At 36.4% G+C, this 15,668-nt stretch overlaps 1 protein-coding gene across 8 annotated transcripts in view; it reads left to right on the top strand.

The window, feature by feature from the left end:
* CYLD (CYLD lysine 63 deubiquitinase) overlaps positions 1–15,668 on the top strand; it is a 54,472-nt gene that overhangs the window by 6,615 nt on the left and 32,189 nt on the right. For 5 of the 8 annotated variants that reach the window (XM_053582169.1, XM_053582167.1, XM_053582172.1 and 2 more), the window contains 3 exons: positions 305–955; positions 2,654–2,956; positions 6,205–6,310. In XM_053582169.1, coding sequence (XP_053438144.1) covers positions 452–955; positions 2,654–2,956; positions 6,205–6,310 — 913 coding nt within the window. In that variant the 5' untranslated portion in view covers positions 305–451. The remainder of the gene's footprint in view (positions 1–304; positions 956–2,653; positions 2,957–6,204; positions 6,311–15,668) is intronic. The other 3 variants (XM_053582165.1, XM_053582166.1, XM_053582170.1) reach the window with 1 other exon arrangement.

A 15,668-nucleotide genomic window follows, 5' to 3' on the forward strand; every position in this document is an offset into this window, starting at 1 on the left:
TGTATAGGTAAAATAACCTTTAAAATTTTTGCTGGAATCTGATTTTATAAATTTCAGTGTCTTAGAAACAACTATTATTATATTATCTTTGAAGATACTTTACAATTGGATTTTCCTTAATTATGCACAGTTACAGTCCATAAAAGTAATATTCTGTGTGTCTTTTAGCCCTTTTAGATATTTTTAGAAGTATTTCTTTTGTGTGTGTGTGTGTTTATGGGTCAAATGAAATTTTATAAGTTTTTAAGCTTAATTTTAGGTCATGTAGAATGAAGTCTGAAGTTTATTTTTGCTTGTTCACCAGGCATTTTGATTTGCTGTCTTTTTACAGCATGGACACCAAATTACTAAAAACATTTGGGACTGCCAGTGAATTTACCTTTTGCGGTTTTACGACAAACTTATCAGTAGTTCCCCCTTTTTAAATTAATGTTTTGAAGTTAATATCACAATGAGTTCAGGCTTATGGAGCCAAGAAAAAGTTACTTCGCCCTACTGGGAAGAGCGGATTTTTTATTTGCTTCTTCAAGAATGCAGCGTTACAGATAAACAAACGCAAAAGCTCCTTAAAGTACCAAAGGGGAGTATAGGACAGTATATCCAAGACCGTTCTGTGGGGCATTCAAGGATTCCTTCTACAAAAGGCAAGAAAAATCAGATCGGATTAAAAATTCTAGAGCAACCTCATGCCGTTCTCTTTGTTGATGAGAAGGATGTTGTAGAAATAAATGAAAAATTCACAGAGTTACTTTTGGCAATTACCAATTGTGAGGAGAGGTTCAGCCTATTTAAAAACAGAAACAGACTAAGTAAAGGCCTCCAAATAGATGTGGGCTGCCCTGTGAAAGTACAGCTGAGATCTGGGGAAGAAAAGTTTCCTGGAGTTGTGCGCTTCAGAGGACCCTTATTAGCAGAGAGGACGGTGTCGGGAATATTCTTTGGAGTAGAATTGCTGGTAAGTTTGATGAATATTTTAGTGGGCGGTGTATGTGTATATTTGTATGTACATATATGTATTTTTCCCTTTTAAGTACAAGATAAGTTTTCCTGGAAGTCTTCTGTGGCTTTTAATATTTATAATCTTTAGGATTTTCTTTTTAATGATATAAAGATGATGCTCAAAACTTTAGAAAACTACATGCTATATAGTAGGAATTCACACATAATCACATGGTTATGGCAGAGATTTACACTTTAGAAATTTTAACATTGCCTATATTAAAAATAAACACTGATTAGTTGTCAATACTCACATCAGAAATTGTTAATTATCTTATGACATTATCATTTATAGGTTTCTTAATTTTTCTTAATGTGTGCTATTGAGTAATAAAAATTCAGATGTAATTTTTTTAATAAGTTGCAGCAATTTAAACTTGCTTATAGTTGTCCCAGATAATATCTGTGAAAATCACCCTGGAATTTATTTCTACTGGAAAGAGACCCAGGAACTCTGTGATATATTTCCAAACGTAATATTCATTCTCAAAAGCTTGAATGTCAATTATATTTTGACATACTTGCAAATCGAATTGCATGTCTTATTTGCTTCTTAATGTTTTTCAAGCACAGATTTTTTTTTTTTTTTTTGTAGAGACAGAGTCTCACTATAAAGTGGTAGAGTGTCATGGCATCACACAGCTCACAGCAACCTCCAACTCCTGGGCTTAAGCGATTCTCTTGCCTCAGCCTCCCGAGTAGCTGGGACTACAGTCGCCCGCCACAACACCCAGCTATTTTTTGGTTGCAGTTCAGCCGGGGCCGGGTTTGAACCCGCCACCCTTGGTATATGGGGCCGGCGCCTTACTGACTGAGCCACAGGCGCCGCCAAGCAGATTATAAACAATTAGGGACTTGAATTCCTTTGTCAGGTTATTTAACCAACTATTTATCTTCTCTAAATCTGCTTCCTCTAAAGTGATATTAATAGTACACAACTTATAATAATTTTGTGGAGCATTGATACATTGAGAATTTTTTTTTTTTTTTGAAATAGAGTCTTACTCTGTCACCTTGGGTAGAGTGCCCTGAAATCATAGCTCACAGCAACCTCAAACTCTTGGGCTTGAGCAATCTTCTTGCTTCAGTCTCCCGAGTAGCTGGGGACAACAGATACCTGTCACAATGCCTGGCTAGTTTTTCCATTTTTACTAGAGATACGGTCTCACACTTGCTCAGGCTGGTCTTGAACTCCTGAGCTCAAGCAATCCACCCGCACTGGCCTCCCAGAGTGTTAGATTACAGGCGTGAGCCACTGCACTCAGCCTTGATACAGGATTCAGCACAGTGGCTGGCATATACATACTCAATAAGTGAAGCTAACATTACTGTTATTTTAAGTAAAAATTTCTTTTTATGACATGATTAATGTTAGAATCACAATGTACAATCCAGCCCAGCTTTCTCATGATAGAATTATGATTTGAAATTATCAGATAATTTTATTTCAGCATCAGATGTACCTTCTTCCTTATTTTCTAAATATCCTAAATCCAACAACTGTCCAAATATCACTGATAATATTTCTTATTATTTATGTCACTTAGAATTTTCCAGAGTGGTTTCCCTGAAATTCCCAGAGTAGATCCTTTTTTTTTTTTTATGGACCATCTTTCTATATCTATCTATTTTCTCTCTCTTTCTTAAAAACTAGGAAGAAGGTCGTGGCCAAGGTTTCACTGATGGGGTATATCAAGGGAAACAGCTTTTTCAGTGTGATGAAGATTGTGGCGTGTTTGTTGCATTGGACAAGCTAGAACTCATAGAAGATGATGACAATGGATTGGAAAGTGATTATGCAGGTCCAGTGGACACAATGCAGGTTGAACTTCCCCCTTTGGAAATTAACTCCAGGGTTTCTTTGAAGGTTGGAGAAACAATAGAATCTGGAACAGTTATATTCTGTGATGTTTTGCCAGGAAAAGAAAGCTTAGGATATTTTGTTGGTGTGGACATGGTAAGAAAATTTTAGATTAAATATCTTTGTGAATATATGTATTTTATAAATAATACATTTACAAGCTGAACATTTTGTATATTTAAAATGGACTATTTTGGAGCCCTTTAAAGAACATGTTCTAATTTATCATTGGTAAAGGAACATTGAAATAGGACATGAGTCTAGATATAGAATTACTCTTTTTTCCAGTTTGAATAAACTGGAATAGTGTTCTCAGTCTTTAAATTTGCCTTATTATAGCTGACCAGGAGACAAAATAAACAGCCCACCCCAAATATATGTATTATATGATATCTTATTTTTATTTTGAAAGGGTTTTTTTTAATTTTTTTCTTCTTTTGTAATATTTTACAAAATTACATTTGCTGATATGATTTAAATGAGTGGTATAAAAATAATTTACAGAAAATGCCTGACTAGAGGAAAACCACATTGCTTTTGAGGAATAGACAAGTAGTATATTCTCACAGGATATCACTCATTTAAGAACCTTTATTTTTGGGGTAAAATATATGTAACGTAAAATTTACCATTTTAACAATTTTTAAGAATACAGTTCAGAGTTATTAAGTGTATGCATACTGTTGTACCATCACCACTGTCCATCTTCAGAAGTTTTTGTCGTCCCAAATTGAAACAATCACTGCCCATTCTTCCCAAGCCCCGTTACCCACACTTTCTTCAACTCCCTGTCTCTGGGTTTGCCTGCTTGCAGTTCCTGATAGAATAGGATCATGGGATATTTGTCCTTTTGTTTGTGTTACTCATTTTTTACGTAACCTTTTATTATACTTGTAATAATGGATACAGTCCAGTATGGTAAGTTGAATTATACCTGTAGCATTAACAGAATGAGAAGAAAAAGGCTAGGAACATTTTTATCATATGTGGTTTGACAATTAAGTTTGTGAACTCATCCTAGAAAAGGTGTTACATACCTCATTGCTATGCATCCCTATGGTCACCTTCGAGGTACTCCCCTTGGGAAGCTATGCACTGATACCAGCACCTTGTCCACCCTTGAAAGCCATTTTGGGACACATTTTCTGGAATGATCATCAGAGCTGTTGTCATATGGCACACAAAAACATGCAACAGCAATAGTGAATGCTACTCAGCAAGACATGCCACACATCAACAGGAATACAGCTGTGAAATGCTGATATACTAAGGTTGTGAAGTCTTACTGAGTTTTGTACAGTGCTGCCAGTGTAAATGTACAGTGGCAAGTTCATGAACTTAATTGTCAGACCTCATCAGACAGAAAAAGAGTTCCAAAATTGCTTTAAAGGATGGATTAGCATTGGAGTTGGTGCATAGTTTCCCAAGGGGAGTACTTTGGTATTCAGCACTTTTTCTAGAATGAGTTTGCAAGGTTAATTGTCAGAACTCATAGATTGAAAATTTGGGCAAGAATTTGATAGCTATAAAGAATTATTGAACGCTAGAGCACAGAATTACTGAATAAGTTAGGAGAGGATGCGAGTGATAGTCGTTTAGACTAACAATGGGGATGTTTTTAGTTGTCACTTTTATCTGTTCAGGTGTGTGTTTTGGTTGTTAGGGTTTGAATGTTCAGCATAAGTTTCTGTTAACCTCATGCTTGGAAATTCTAGGAAATTCCATTTGATACTCGGTAATTACTAAGCAAGCATCTGAACTCTTACTATGTGAAAAATTGGGGCCAGACTAAAACATGTTTCTTTCAAGATAGCTAACCATAAAGCACCCCTTTAAACTAATATCTTTAAATGTTAATTCAGTATTTATTTAAAGGAGAAATTGTGACCTGGGTGGAGGGAAGGTTGAAGAAAGAGGGCCACTGGGCATCGGAGTTAAGTTTAGTCTCCTTTTGCTTTGGGTTATTTAGTTTGGGTCCCAAACTTGGCAAAGCTGTTCAGATTTTACCCTTTTCAGATACTGGTCTAGCGGTCATCTTGTTTACCCAGGTCAGGCTATTGAGAGGTTTGCACTGCCAGCTTCTCCCTCTGCCTCTGTCCATCCCCCAGCTGGTTTGTGTAAGCATTTGTTCCAAACACTTCCAGTATGCTTCTTGAGAGGAAAGTGCTAGCAAATACATTTTTCTTGATCTTCTATTTCCAGGGATATTTTAGCCAGCCATAACATATTGGAGCTCAGGGCAATTGCTTGACTGCCCCATCTATTAATCTGGCTCCACGAACAGCACTGTACTAAGTTGTTGCTACATTGGAATATAAAATAACTAAATATAAACATCTCCACTTCTCCAAACTCATCCTAGAAAAAGTGCTATGTACCTCATTACTGAATATCACTATAGTCACCTTTGAAATACTCCTCTTGGGAAGCTATGCACCAATGCTAATGTCTTGTCCACCTTTCAAAGCAATTTTGGAACTCTTTTTTTTTTTTTTTTTGTAGAGACAGAGTTTCACTTTATGGCCCTCGGTGGAGTGCCATGGCATCACACAGCTCACAGCAACCTCCAACTCCTGGGCTTAAGCGATTCTCTTGCCTCAGCCTCCCGAGTAGTTGGGACTACAGGCACCTGCCACAACACCCGGCTATTTTTTTGTTGCAGTTTGGCCGGGGCCGGGTTTGAACCCGCCACCCTCGGTATATGGGGCCGGCGCCTTACCGACTGAGCCACAGGTGCCACCCGCAATTTTGGAACTCTTTCTGTTGTACAAGGTCTGATAATTAAGTTTGCAAACTTGCCACCATGTACTTACATTGGCAGCCCTGCACTAACAACTCAATATATCCCCCAAATTAGAAAAGAACAATTAAAAAATAGACTTTCTGTGTACAGAAATTGACTAAGTATTCAGGGAATAAAAAGTAGTGATCAGAGCAAGCTAGTGCAAATTAGAGGCAGGTTTCTGGGTGAAATAATGTATTATTAATAAATCTTCCTTTGCAAAATGATGTCTTTTAAACCTCATATGGGTGTTATAACATACACTAATATTTATTGCCTAGTACAATATGAAGAACTTTTTTGATTCCTTGCTCTTCTATGGGTTTACTATAACTTTATTATTCTTGGATCTCATTTTTCTAAAACTGAATGAACAACAATAAAAAAAGCCTAATTACTATGACAATTATGCCTAATGTATTCTTTCTTTCTTTTAAGCAAAATTATTAAAGTTTATCAGTGTAAAATATTTTAGAAGATTCTCTTCTGGAAAATATAGCCTTTCATATTTACATTTTATTAGGGAAGGGTTTTAAAATTTATTCTGTTATTTAATTTCTAGGATAACCCTATTGGCAACTGGGATGGAAGATTCGATGGAGTACAGCTTTGTAGTTTTGCTAGTGTTGAGAATACAATTCTGTTGCACATCAATGACATTATCCCAGGTATGTTTTCTTTATGTTTTACATATTTATAAGGCAGATTTTCTAAGATGTATTTTGTTATAAGGATGTAAATATAAGCATCAAGACACATTTTTGGAACATTTATATTATGGAGTTATTTTTAAAGAGAATATAATTTCTCATCCCCAAATGAAGACAATGAAGATTTTTATTTCCAGAAGTATATGAACATGAGATGGCACTTATACATGATCAGTCACTTTTTCATCATCTGTCCATTTAAGGGGGGCCTTTCTGATAAGAAGAAGGGTCAGAGAATGTAATAACCTTCTACCTGTTTGAGTGAGAGTTTGGTTTAAGCAGAAATTGGTCATATAATCTGCGGTGGAGAGGACTCTTGCTGAATGACCTACTAGATCTTTTCTAGTTTTGAGAAGGTGTAATTGAGCAGGGTCATGACTCTAATCAATTTTACATCACAAAAAAAACCCTTAAGCAATCTTTTATTTCCAACAAGTAGTACCTATTGGCTGCTGTCTGGTCATTGTCAAATATCTATGGATAGCAACATCAGTTCCATCCCCTGCTGCTAGAATTCTCAGTGATAAGCTAGTAAGTAAAGCCAACAGGAGCAATCAGAAGATGATGCTTACTGAGCATTATGCAACTGTGATTAAAATGCCAGAAGGCCTGCAGGTAGATCATAGCCAGGAATGTACCAGGCCTGAATTAGACTTACAGTTTTTTATATTCTTGACAAACTTACAAGGTAGGTCTTCTTGATCTCTATTTTGCTGATTAAAACCTGGGGTTCAGATAGGACAGAAATTGCCTGAGATAAAACTGAGTGGTAGAGCCAGAATTCAGATCCAGACCTGTCTGATAAAAGCTGTGCTCTTCTGTGTGCTTCCCCACCCCTGTTCCCAGGTGGCGATTCAGGGTGTGAAGCCCTGCATGGAAAGCCGTAATTCTCAGCCTCCCGACCCCAGTTCCCGGGTGGGGATTCAGGGTGTGAAGCCCTGCGTGGAAAGCCGTAATTCTCAGCCTCACATGTGTGCTTGGGAATATTGTTTCCATGGAGATATATTTTGCCTCTAGTTCTATAAAAGCTGAATTTTGCTATAGCAAGATCACAATTGAATAGGCAAACTGAATTGTTTTTTTGCTTCTAGTATTTTTCCATTATTGCTAAATTTGATACAGAGTTGGTTTTTTTTTTTTTTTTAAGTTTCCCACAGGTTATTTCAGGTCCTCAGTATCTTTTTTTCTAAAAAGGAAGGGGCTCATACGAGGTGATTCCGAGGGGTTCCTTCTCCTGTTTCCCTGTTGGTGTGGCGAGCTTTGAGGCATTGTGCTTGTTTTTAGGCATTAGGATTTGCTTTTTGCTTTAGCTGTTAGCTTCACAGCAAGAGTACGTTAATTTAGTTGGAAAGGTGTGGGATTCAAATGATAGCTTTATTTCAGTTTTGCTTTGTAAAAGCATGACATACTCTCCTTTTCTTGATTTCTTTAAAAATCAGTTTTTAATGTATTGTAAATACATTCTTAGCTATTTTTTGGCTTCCCTTTGGAAACAAGTGGTTTACCGTCAGGGACAATCATACATGTGCTTGATATTTTATTTAGCAATATTTAGTTTACTCTTTCATGCCTGTTTATGGAGGTTACACAATTTAAGATTTTATGAATTGAAATACTTTTTAATATTATAATAAATGCTTATTGTTTAAAAAACGGTTTTATAAAGGTTCCTTCACTGAGATATTTTTAAACCCTTATTTAGGCTTCTTTTAGATAGTGGGGATATAGAAGGAAGCAAAACAGGTAAAACTTTTTCTCATGTGAAGTATTCACTCTAGTAAGTGGAGATGACAGTAAATGAGTATCTGGTCGATTACGTGGTGGTAAGATGGAGAATAATAAGGGGGAAAGGGAGCACCAGGTTGGAGGATGGGCCCTTTCAATTTCATATAGTTCCAATGAACCTCTCTAATGTGAGCTTGTGATGAGGGAAGTTTGCAAGTGAGTGCATGGATTCCTTGGGAGGGCCCAAGGTCACAACCAGCTTGGTCAGTTTGAGCAGCGTCAGGAGTTCACTGTAAAGGAGAGAATGGTGGGAGTGTAGTGGGAGCTGGAGCAGGGAGGGCTAAGCGGTCTGTAGGATTCTCAGCTTTTACTGCAAGAGAGACAGGGAGCTACAGGTGGGTTTTCTATCAAGGACAACTTACCCTAATTTACATTTTAAAATGATCCCTTTGGCTGCATGTTGAGAGTAAACTAGAGGAAACTAGAGGACAGACACAGAGCAACCAGGAAGGAGACTATGGCATCTGTCCATGTGGGAGTTGATGGTGGCTTGGATTGGGGTGGTGCAAAGGAGTAGGTAAGAAGTGAGTGGACGGTTATAATTGGAAGAGTGCTGATAAGATTTGCAGGTGGTTTGGGTATGGTGTTTGATTGGGTGAAAGAGAGAGAGGAATCACCGGTGATTCCAGGGTTTGGTCTGAGCAATTGGAAGGCTATAGAGGCCATTTCCCAAGGGGGAAAGATATCAGGAAGAACGTGGGTGGTGGTGGAGGAACAGAAGTTGGAAATCAGGATTCTGAATGTTTTGAGTATTAAGATTGAGTTATCTATTAAACAGTTTCATTTGAATGTTTACATTAATGATAAGAATGCTTTAATCCTAAAAAATGGGTAATAGTGCTGAATTTTTTCATATTTAGAGACTTTATTATGGAATATATTAATAAAATAATATATAAAACATATATTAAGAATAATAATGAACACTCATATACCTTCCCGTACAAGTTAAGAAATAGAACATTATAAATACCTTAGAAGCCGCTTGTCTATTTTAGTAAGACTTCCAATACATGCACATTATATATCCCTCCAGATCACATGGATAAGTGTAATTTTACTTGTCTCATGAAATCAAATGCAAGAATACCTCTCTTCATTTTGTTTTGCTTTGTTGTACTTTGCATGTATTCCGTTTTTTACAACTTGAAGGTTTGTAGCACCTTTGTATCGAGCAAGTATATTGACACCATTTTCCAACAGTATATGCTCACTTCATATCTCTGTGTCACATTTTGGTAGTTGTTACAATATTTGGAACTTTTTCATTATTACTATATTTGTTATGGTGATCTGTAATCAATGATCTTTGATATTCCTATTGTTATTGTTTTGGGGCACCACAAGCTGCACCCATGTTAAGACAGTGAGCCTAATCAGTACGCGTGTGTGTTGACTGTACCCCTGACCAGCTTTTCCTCTGTGCCTCTTCCTCTCTTTTGGCCTTCCTATTTCTTGTGATACAACAATATTGAAACTAGGCCAGTTAATAACAATGGCCTCTAAGTGTTCAGGTGTTTAAGAGAAAAAGAGAGTTACACATTTCTTATTTTAAATCAAAAGCTAGAAATGAGTAAGCTTAGTGAGGAAGGCGTTTTGAAAGCCGTGATAGGCCAAAAATTAGCCCTCTTGCACTAGTTAGCCAAGTTGCGAATGCAAAACAAAAGTTCAAAAGGGAAATTGAAATGGCTCCTCCAGTGAACACACGAACTGTAAGAAAGTGCAACAGCATTATCACTGATACGGAGCAAGTTCAGTGGTCTGGATAGATCAACTAGTCACAACATTCCTTTAAGCCAAATCCTAATCCAGAGCAAGGCCTTAACTTTCTTTAATTCTTCAAAGGCTGACTGAGGTAAGGAAGCTGCAGAAGAAAAAGTTGAAGTAGAGGTTGGTTCATGAGGTTAAAGAAGAAGCCATCTCCATAACATGGAAGTGTGAGGTGAAGCGGTAAATTCTGATGCAGAAGTTGAAAGAAGATATCCAGAGTATGTAGCTAAATTTACTGATGGATGTGGCTACTCTGAACAAAAAGACTTTCTGGGTTAGCAGAACAGTCTTCTACTGGAAGACTTAGATACCATCTAAGACATTCTTAGCTAGAGAGGAGAGAAGTCTTTGCCTATCTTCAAAGAACAGCCTGGTTCTCTTGTTAGGGACTAATATAGCTAGTGACTTTAAGTTGAAGCTAGTCTTATTTACCACACTGAAAATCCTATGGCTTTTACAAATTATGCTAAATCTACTCTGCCTGTGCTCTATAAATGGAATTATAAAGCCTAGATGACAGCACATCTGATTATAGCATGGTTTACTGACTATTTTAAGTCCATTGTTGAGACCTCCTGCTGAGAAAGAAAGATTCCTTTCAGAATCCTTACTGCTCATTGACAATGCACCTGGTCACTCAAGAGCATTGCTGAGGTATAAAAGGAGATGACTATTGTCTTCATGCTTGCTAACTCAGCATCCATTCTGTAGCCTGTGGATCAAGGAGTAATTTGGACTTTCAAGTCTTACTATTTAAGAATATTTTGCAAGGCCACAGCTGCCCTAAATAGTGATTCCTCTGATGAATCTGGGCAAAGTAAGTTGAAAACCTCATGGAAAGGATTCACCATTCTAGATGTCACTAAGCACATTCATGATTCATGGGGGAGGAATTCAGAATATCAACATTAACAGGACTTTGAAGATCCTTTGAAATGGCTTTGAAGGATTCAAGACTTCAGTATAGAAAGCAACTGCAGATGAGGTGGAGATAGCAAGGGAACTTGACCTAGAAGTGAAGCCTGAAGATGTGACTGAATTGCTGCGATTTTGTGATCAAATGAGAACAGATGAGGAGTTGCTTCTTTCTTATGGATGAGCAAAGGAAGTAGTTTCTTGAGATGGAATCTACTCCTGGTGATAATGCTGTGAACATGGTTAAAAACCAACATTGCATGCTACAGGGAAATCTTTTATGAAAGAAAGAGTTGATGCAGCAAACTTCATTGTTGTCTTGTTTTTATTTAATTGTATTTTTTGAGCTACGGTCTCACTCTGTTGTCCAGGCTACAGTGCAGTGGTGTCTTCATAGCTCCCTGCAGCTTCCAACTCCTGGGGTCAAGTGATCCTCTGGCCTCAGCCTCCCAAAAAAGTGCATCGCCATGCCTGGGTAATTTTTTTAGAGACAGGGTCTCACTATCACCCAGGCTGGTCTTGAACTTCTGGTCTCAAATGATTCTCCTTTCCTGCCCTTTGAAAGTGCTAGATGTGAGCCACCATGCCCATCCAGTTGTCTTATTTTAAGAAATTGCCATGCCCCCTCTTAACCTTCACTTACCACCACCCTCATCTGGCAGCAGCCATCAGTGTTGAGGCAAGATCCTCCACCAGGAAAAAGATAATGACTTACTGAAGGCTCATGCAGTAGTAAGCATTTTGTAGTGATACAGTGTTTTTAAATTAATATATACACATTTTTTTTTACATAATGGTGTTGCACATTTAATAGACTATTGTATAGTATAAGCGTAACTTTTGTATGCATTGGGAAATAAAAACTTTGTATGACTAGCTTTATTGTGATATTTGCTTTATTGTAGTGGTCTGGAACTGATTCTTAAATATCTCCAAGGTATGCCTTTATGTTTTGGGGTTTCCTTTATAATTTTTCTTTTTAATTTCACTTTAAAAAGCTCAAAACATTATGGCATTTTAGATTAAATGTAACCATTCTTTTTACTTAACTTTAATTGTATTTCTTTGAATTTTGTATTTTACAACTGAATATAATTCATTATATTGACTAAGTTGGGGGACTAAGGAAATCATTAGTTTAGTATCATAATTTGAGAAAGAGATACCTAAACTATGGAGTTGGGTTGCGTATAATTGATTGTGTTTTTCTCAGTCTGCTGTAGAATAAATATTGGAAGTGCTTTTTTCTCCACACTCTGGAGCTATATTTCTGTATATTTTTTTCATATCTCAATTTGGTTTGAAATGTAAATTATCTTGGGTTCTGCAGCAGCACTTAAAAAGAAAAGAAAAGAAAAGAAAAAGCTACTATTTCTGTTTTTCTATGATGGAATTGACTATAATGTAACAAGGGAGTCTTCATTAGTAGCATTTATCTTAAGAATATTTATAATTATATTTTATTTAAATATTGGTGTAGGATCAAAATAATAAAAATTAGCTACATGAATATCTCCAGAGCCACTTGTTAGACGCATTTTGATCTTTTAGATGAGCAGTCTTCATTGTCATTAGTGCTGGCTTAGAGCAGTAAAGAGAAAGAAGAAGAATGTTCTTTTTTTTTTCTTTTTCAATCTTGATTTTTATAAACCCTGAATAGGAGATAATTAGGAATGATATCAGCTTTTATAACATAATACATAAATTACACTTATTTGCCAACAAAATAAGGCTTGCCAAGAGACTTTTAAAACTAAAATTGTTTAACTGAAAATTAATTTAGTTTATTTAAATGGATCTTCATTTGTCTTTCATGTCGTCATTAATGCTCTTTTCTTGAGGGGAAAAAAGAGTCAAAAGTGTCTTCTTTAGTTCCTTTTTTCTTTTTTTTTTTGCCCAATTACCTTCATTTGTAGGACAAAATTGATATTCCTAGCATTTAAAAAAGATTCTTTTTGGAGCAGTTGGACAGCTGGTGAGATTAGGAAAGAATCCTTTCCAGTCAATGTCTTGTTAAAGTTGGCCTCTGAAGGGTACCTTTGAGTAAAAGATGCAGGAATTTTAAACCTGTTATAAAATTTTTCCTCTCTTCATTTCTATTCCATATGGTTTAAGATGCTAACATATCTAATTTGACATTATATTTAGTTTCTTGAAATTGTGATGAGGCATGTCAATTAGCGCCACCCCTAAATTGTACGTTTCTGCTTTTCTTAGTTCAGCCTATATCTTCTTTTCTAGTTGTGGGGGTTGGGAGTAAAATGCTAGTTTTTTTTTTTTTTTTTAGGCTATGCAGTATATTGATTTACACATAATTTTAAAAAGATATCTAGTGAGAACTTTCCTGACACGGATCCCAGGAACCTAATTTCCTTTTATGTCCTTGATCATTTTTAAATTTTGTTACTCAATATTTGTATATCTTACATAGGTCTCATATATCTTCTTTGAAAAATTTTTAATAGCCTTAGCCTTATCAAGATATGCTTGACATATAGTAAACTGCACGTAGTTTATGCTTTGGGAAGTTTTGATGTAGGTGTATACCCATGAGACTGCACAGTCAGGGTAGTGGGCATTGCCGTCACTCCAGCGTCTGCCTTCTGGGACCCTTCCTTCTGCCTTTGTCCCCCGCCCCCCAGCTCCCCAAATTCAGGCAAACACTGATCTTCTTTCTGTCACGATATATTTGTTCACGTTTAAAACATTTTTTAATTATTAAGGGTACGTGATAATTTTTTTTTTTTTTTTTGTAGAGACAGAGTCTCACTGTACCACCCTCGGGTAGAGTGCCGTGGCGTCACACGGCTCACAGCAACCTCCAACTCCTGGGCTGAAGCGATTCTCTTGCCTCAGCCTCCCGAGTAGCTGGGACTACAGATGCCTGCCACAACACCCGGCTATTTTTGTTGTTGTTGTTGTTGTTGTTGCAGTTTGGCTGGGGCAGGTTTGAACCCACCACCCTCGGTATATGGGGCTGGCACCCTACTCACTGAGCCAGAGGCAGTGCCCTATACCCAATTTTTTGAGAGTTTTTATCATCATTTTATAGAAAGCCTTTTCATCATCAGTTGAAATGATCATATGGTTTTTGTCCTTTCTGTTGATGTAATGTATCACGTTGAGTGATTTGCATATGTTCAACTGTATGTCCTTGTAGAATGAGTTTGGGAGTATTCCCTCCTCCTCAAATGTTTTGGAATAGTTTAAGTAGGTTTGGTATTAGTTCTTTTTTGAATACTTGGTAAAATTTAGCAGTAAAGGCATTGGGTCCTGGGCTTTTCTTTGATGGCAGACTTTTATTCGTGCTTCTATCTTGTTACTTGTTACTGGTTTATCCAGGTTTTGGGTTTCTTCCTGGTCCAATCTGGGAAGCTTATAGGTGTCTAGGAATTTACTGGCATGTAGTTGCTCATACTAGTCTCTAGTTTCCTTAGAATTTCTGTAGTGACAGTTGTAATGTCTCCTTTGTCATATTCTGATTTTATTTATTTCAGTCTTATCTCTTTTTTTTTATTAATCCAGCTAAAGGTGTATCAATTTTATCTTTTAAAAAACTCAATTTTTTGTTGATATTTGGGTTTTCTTTTGATTTTGACTTCATTTATTTCTCCTCTGATCTTTATTATTTCTTTTTTTCCTACTAATTTGAGGTTTGGTTGCTCTTGTTTTTCTAGTTCTTTGAGATATATCATTAGATTGTTTATTTGAAGCTTTTCTACTTCTTTGAAGTAGGCACTTATTACTGTAAACTTTCCTCTTATTTCTGTTTTTTGCTGTATCCTATAGGTTTGGATGTTGTGTTTTCATTTTCATTTGTTTTGAGAAATTTTCAAATTTTCTTCTTAATCTCTTCATTGACCCACTGATCATTCAAAAGCATATTGTTTAATCTCAGAGTGTATGTATATTATCAATGTTCCTTTTGTTAGTGATTTCTAATTTTATTCCATTGTAGTCAGAGAAATTACTTGATATGATTTCAATTTTTTAAGAGTTGTTTTGTTACCTAACATATGGGCTATCTTTGAGAATAATCTATGAGCTGAGGAGAAGGATGTGTATTCTGCAGCTGTTGGATGAAATGTTTTAGAAATGTCTGAGGTCCATGTGGTCTTTAGTGCTTGATTAAGTCTGATGTTTGTTGGTTTTTTTCTGGATGATCTGTCCAGTGTGTAAAGTGGAGGGTTGAGGTCTCTGACAATTATTGCCCTGGGCTCTGTCCCTCTCTGATATTATCTCTGATAATATTTGGGTGCTCCAGTGTTGGGTACATGTATATTTAGAATTATTGTATCTTCTTGTGGAATTGACCCCTGTATCATTAATAATGACCTTCTTTGTCTCTTTTTACAGTTTTTGTCTTGAAATGTATTTACATGATAGAAGTATAGCTACTTCTGCTCTTTTTTTGTTTCTATTTGCATGGAATATCTTTTTCCATCCTTTTTTTTTCAGTCTGTCTGTGTCTTTATAGGTCACTTGGGTTTCTTGTAAATTGTTCACATTTTAAAGATGTTTATATAAGTAGAATAACTTGAGATAACATACTCTTGGTCTGGCTTCTTTCACTCAATATGATTATTTTTTGATTCATCCGTGTTATCCTTTTTATTGCTGAGAAATATTCCATAAAGTGGTTCTATCAGTTTGTTTATCCATTTCCTTATTGATGGATATCTGGGTTGTTTTCAGTTTTTAGCTATTATGAACAATGTTGCCATGACAACTGATCTACACATCTTTGTATAGACATATGATTTCATTTTTCTTAGATACATACTTTAGTGTGGAATGGCTGGAACTATTGTGCGTGATTACGTAACTTACATAATGCCCAAAACCT

This window comes from Nycticebus coucang, chromosome 2 (assembly GCF_027406575.1).
Source record: "Nycticebus coucang isolate mNycCou1 chromosome 2, mNycCou1.pri, whole genome shotgun sequence".
NCBI classification, from domain to species: Eukaryota; Metazoa; Chordata; class Mammalia; order Primates; family Lorisidae; genus Nycticebus; species Nycticebus coucang.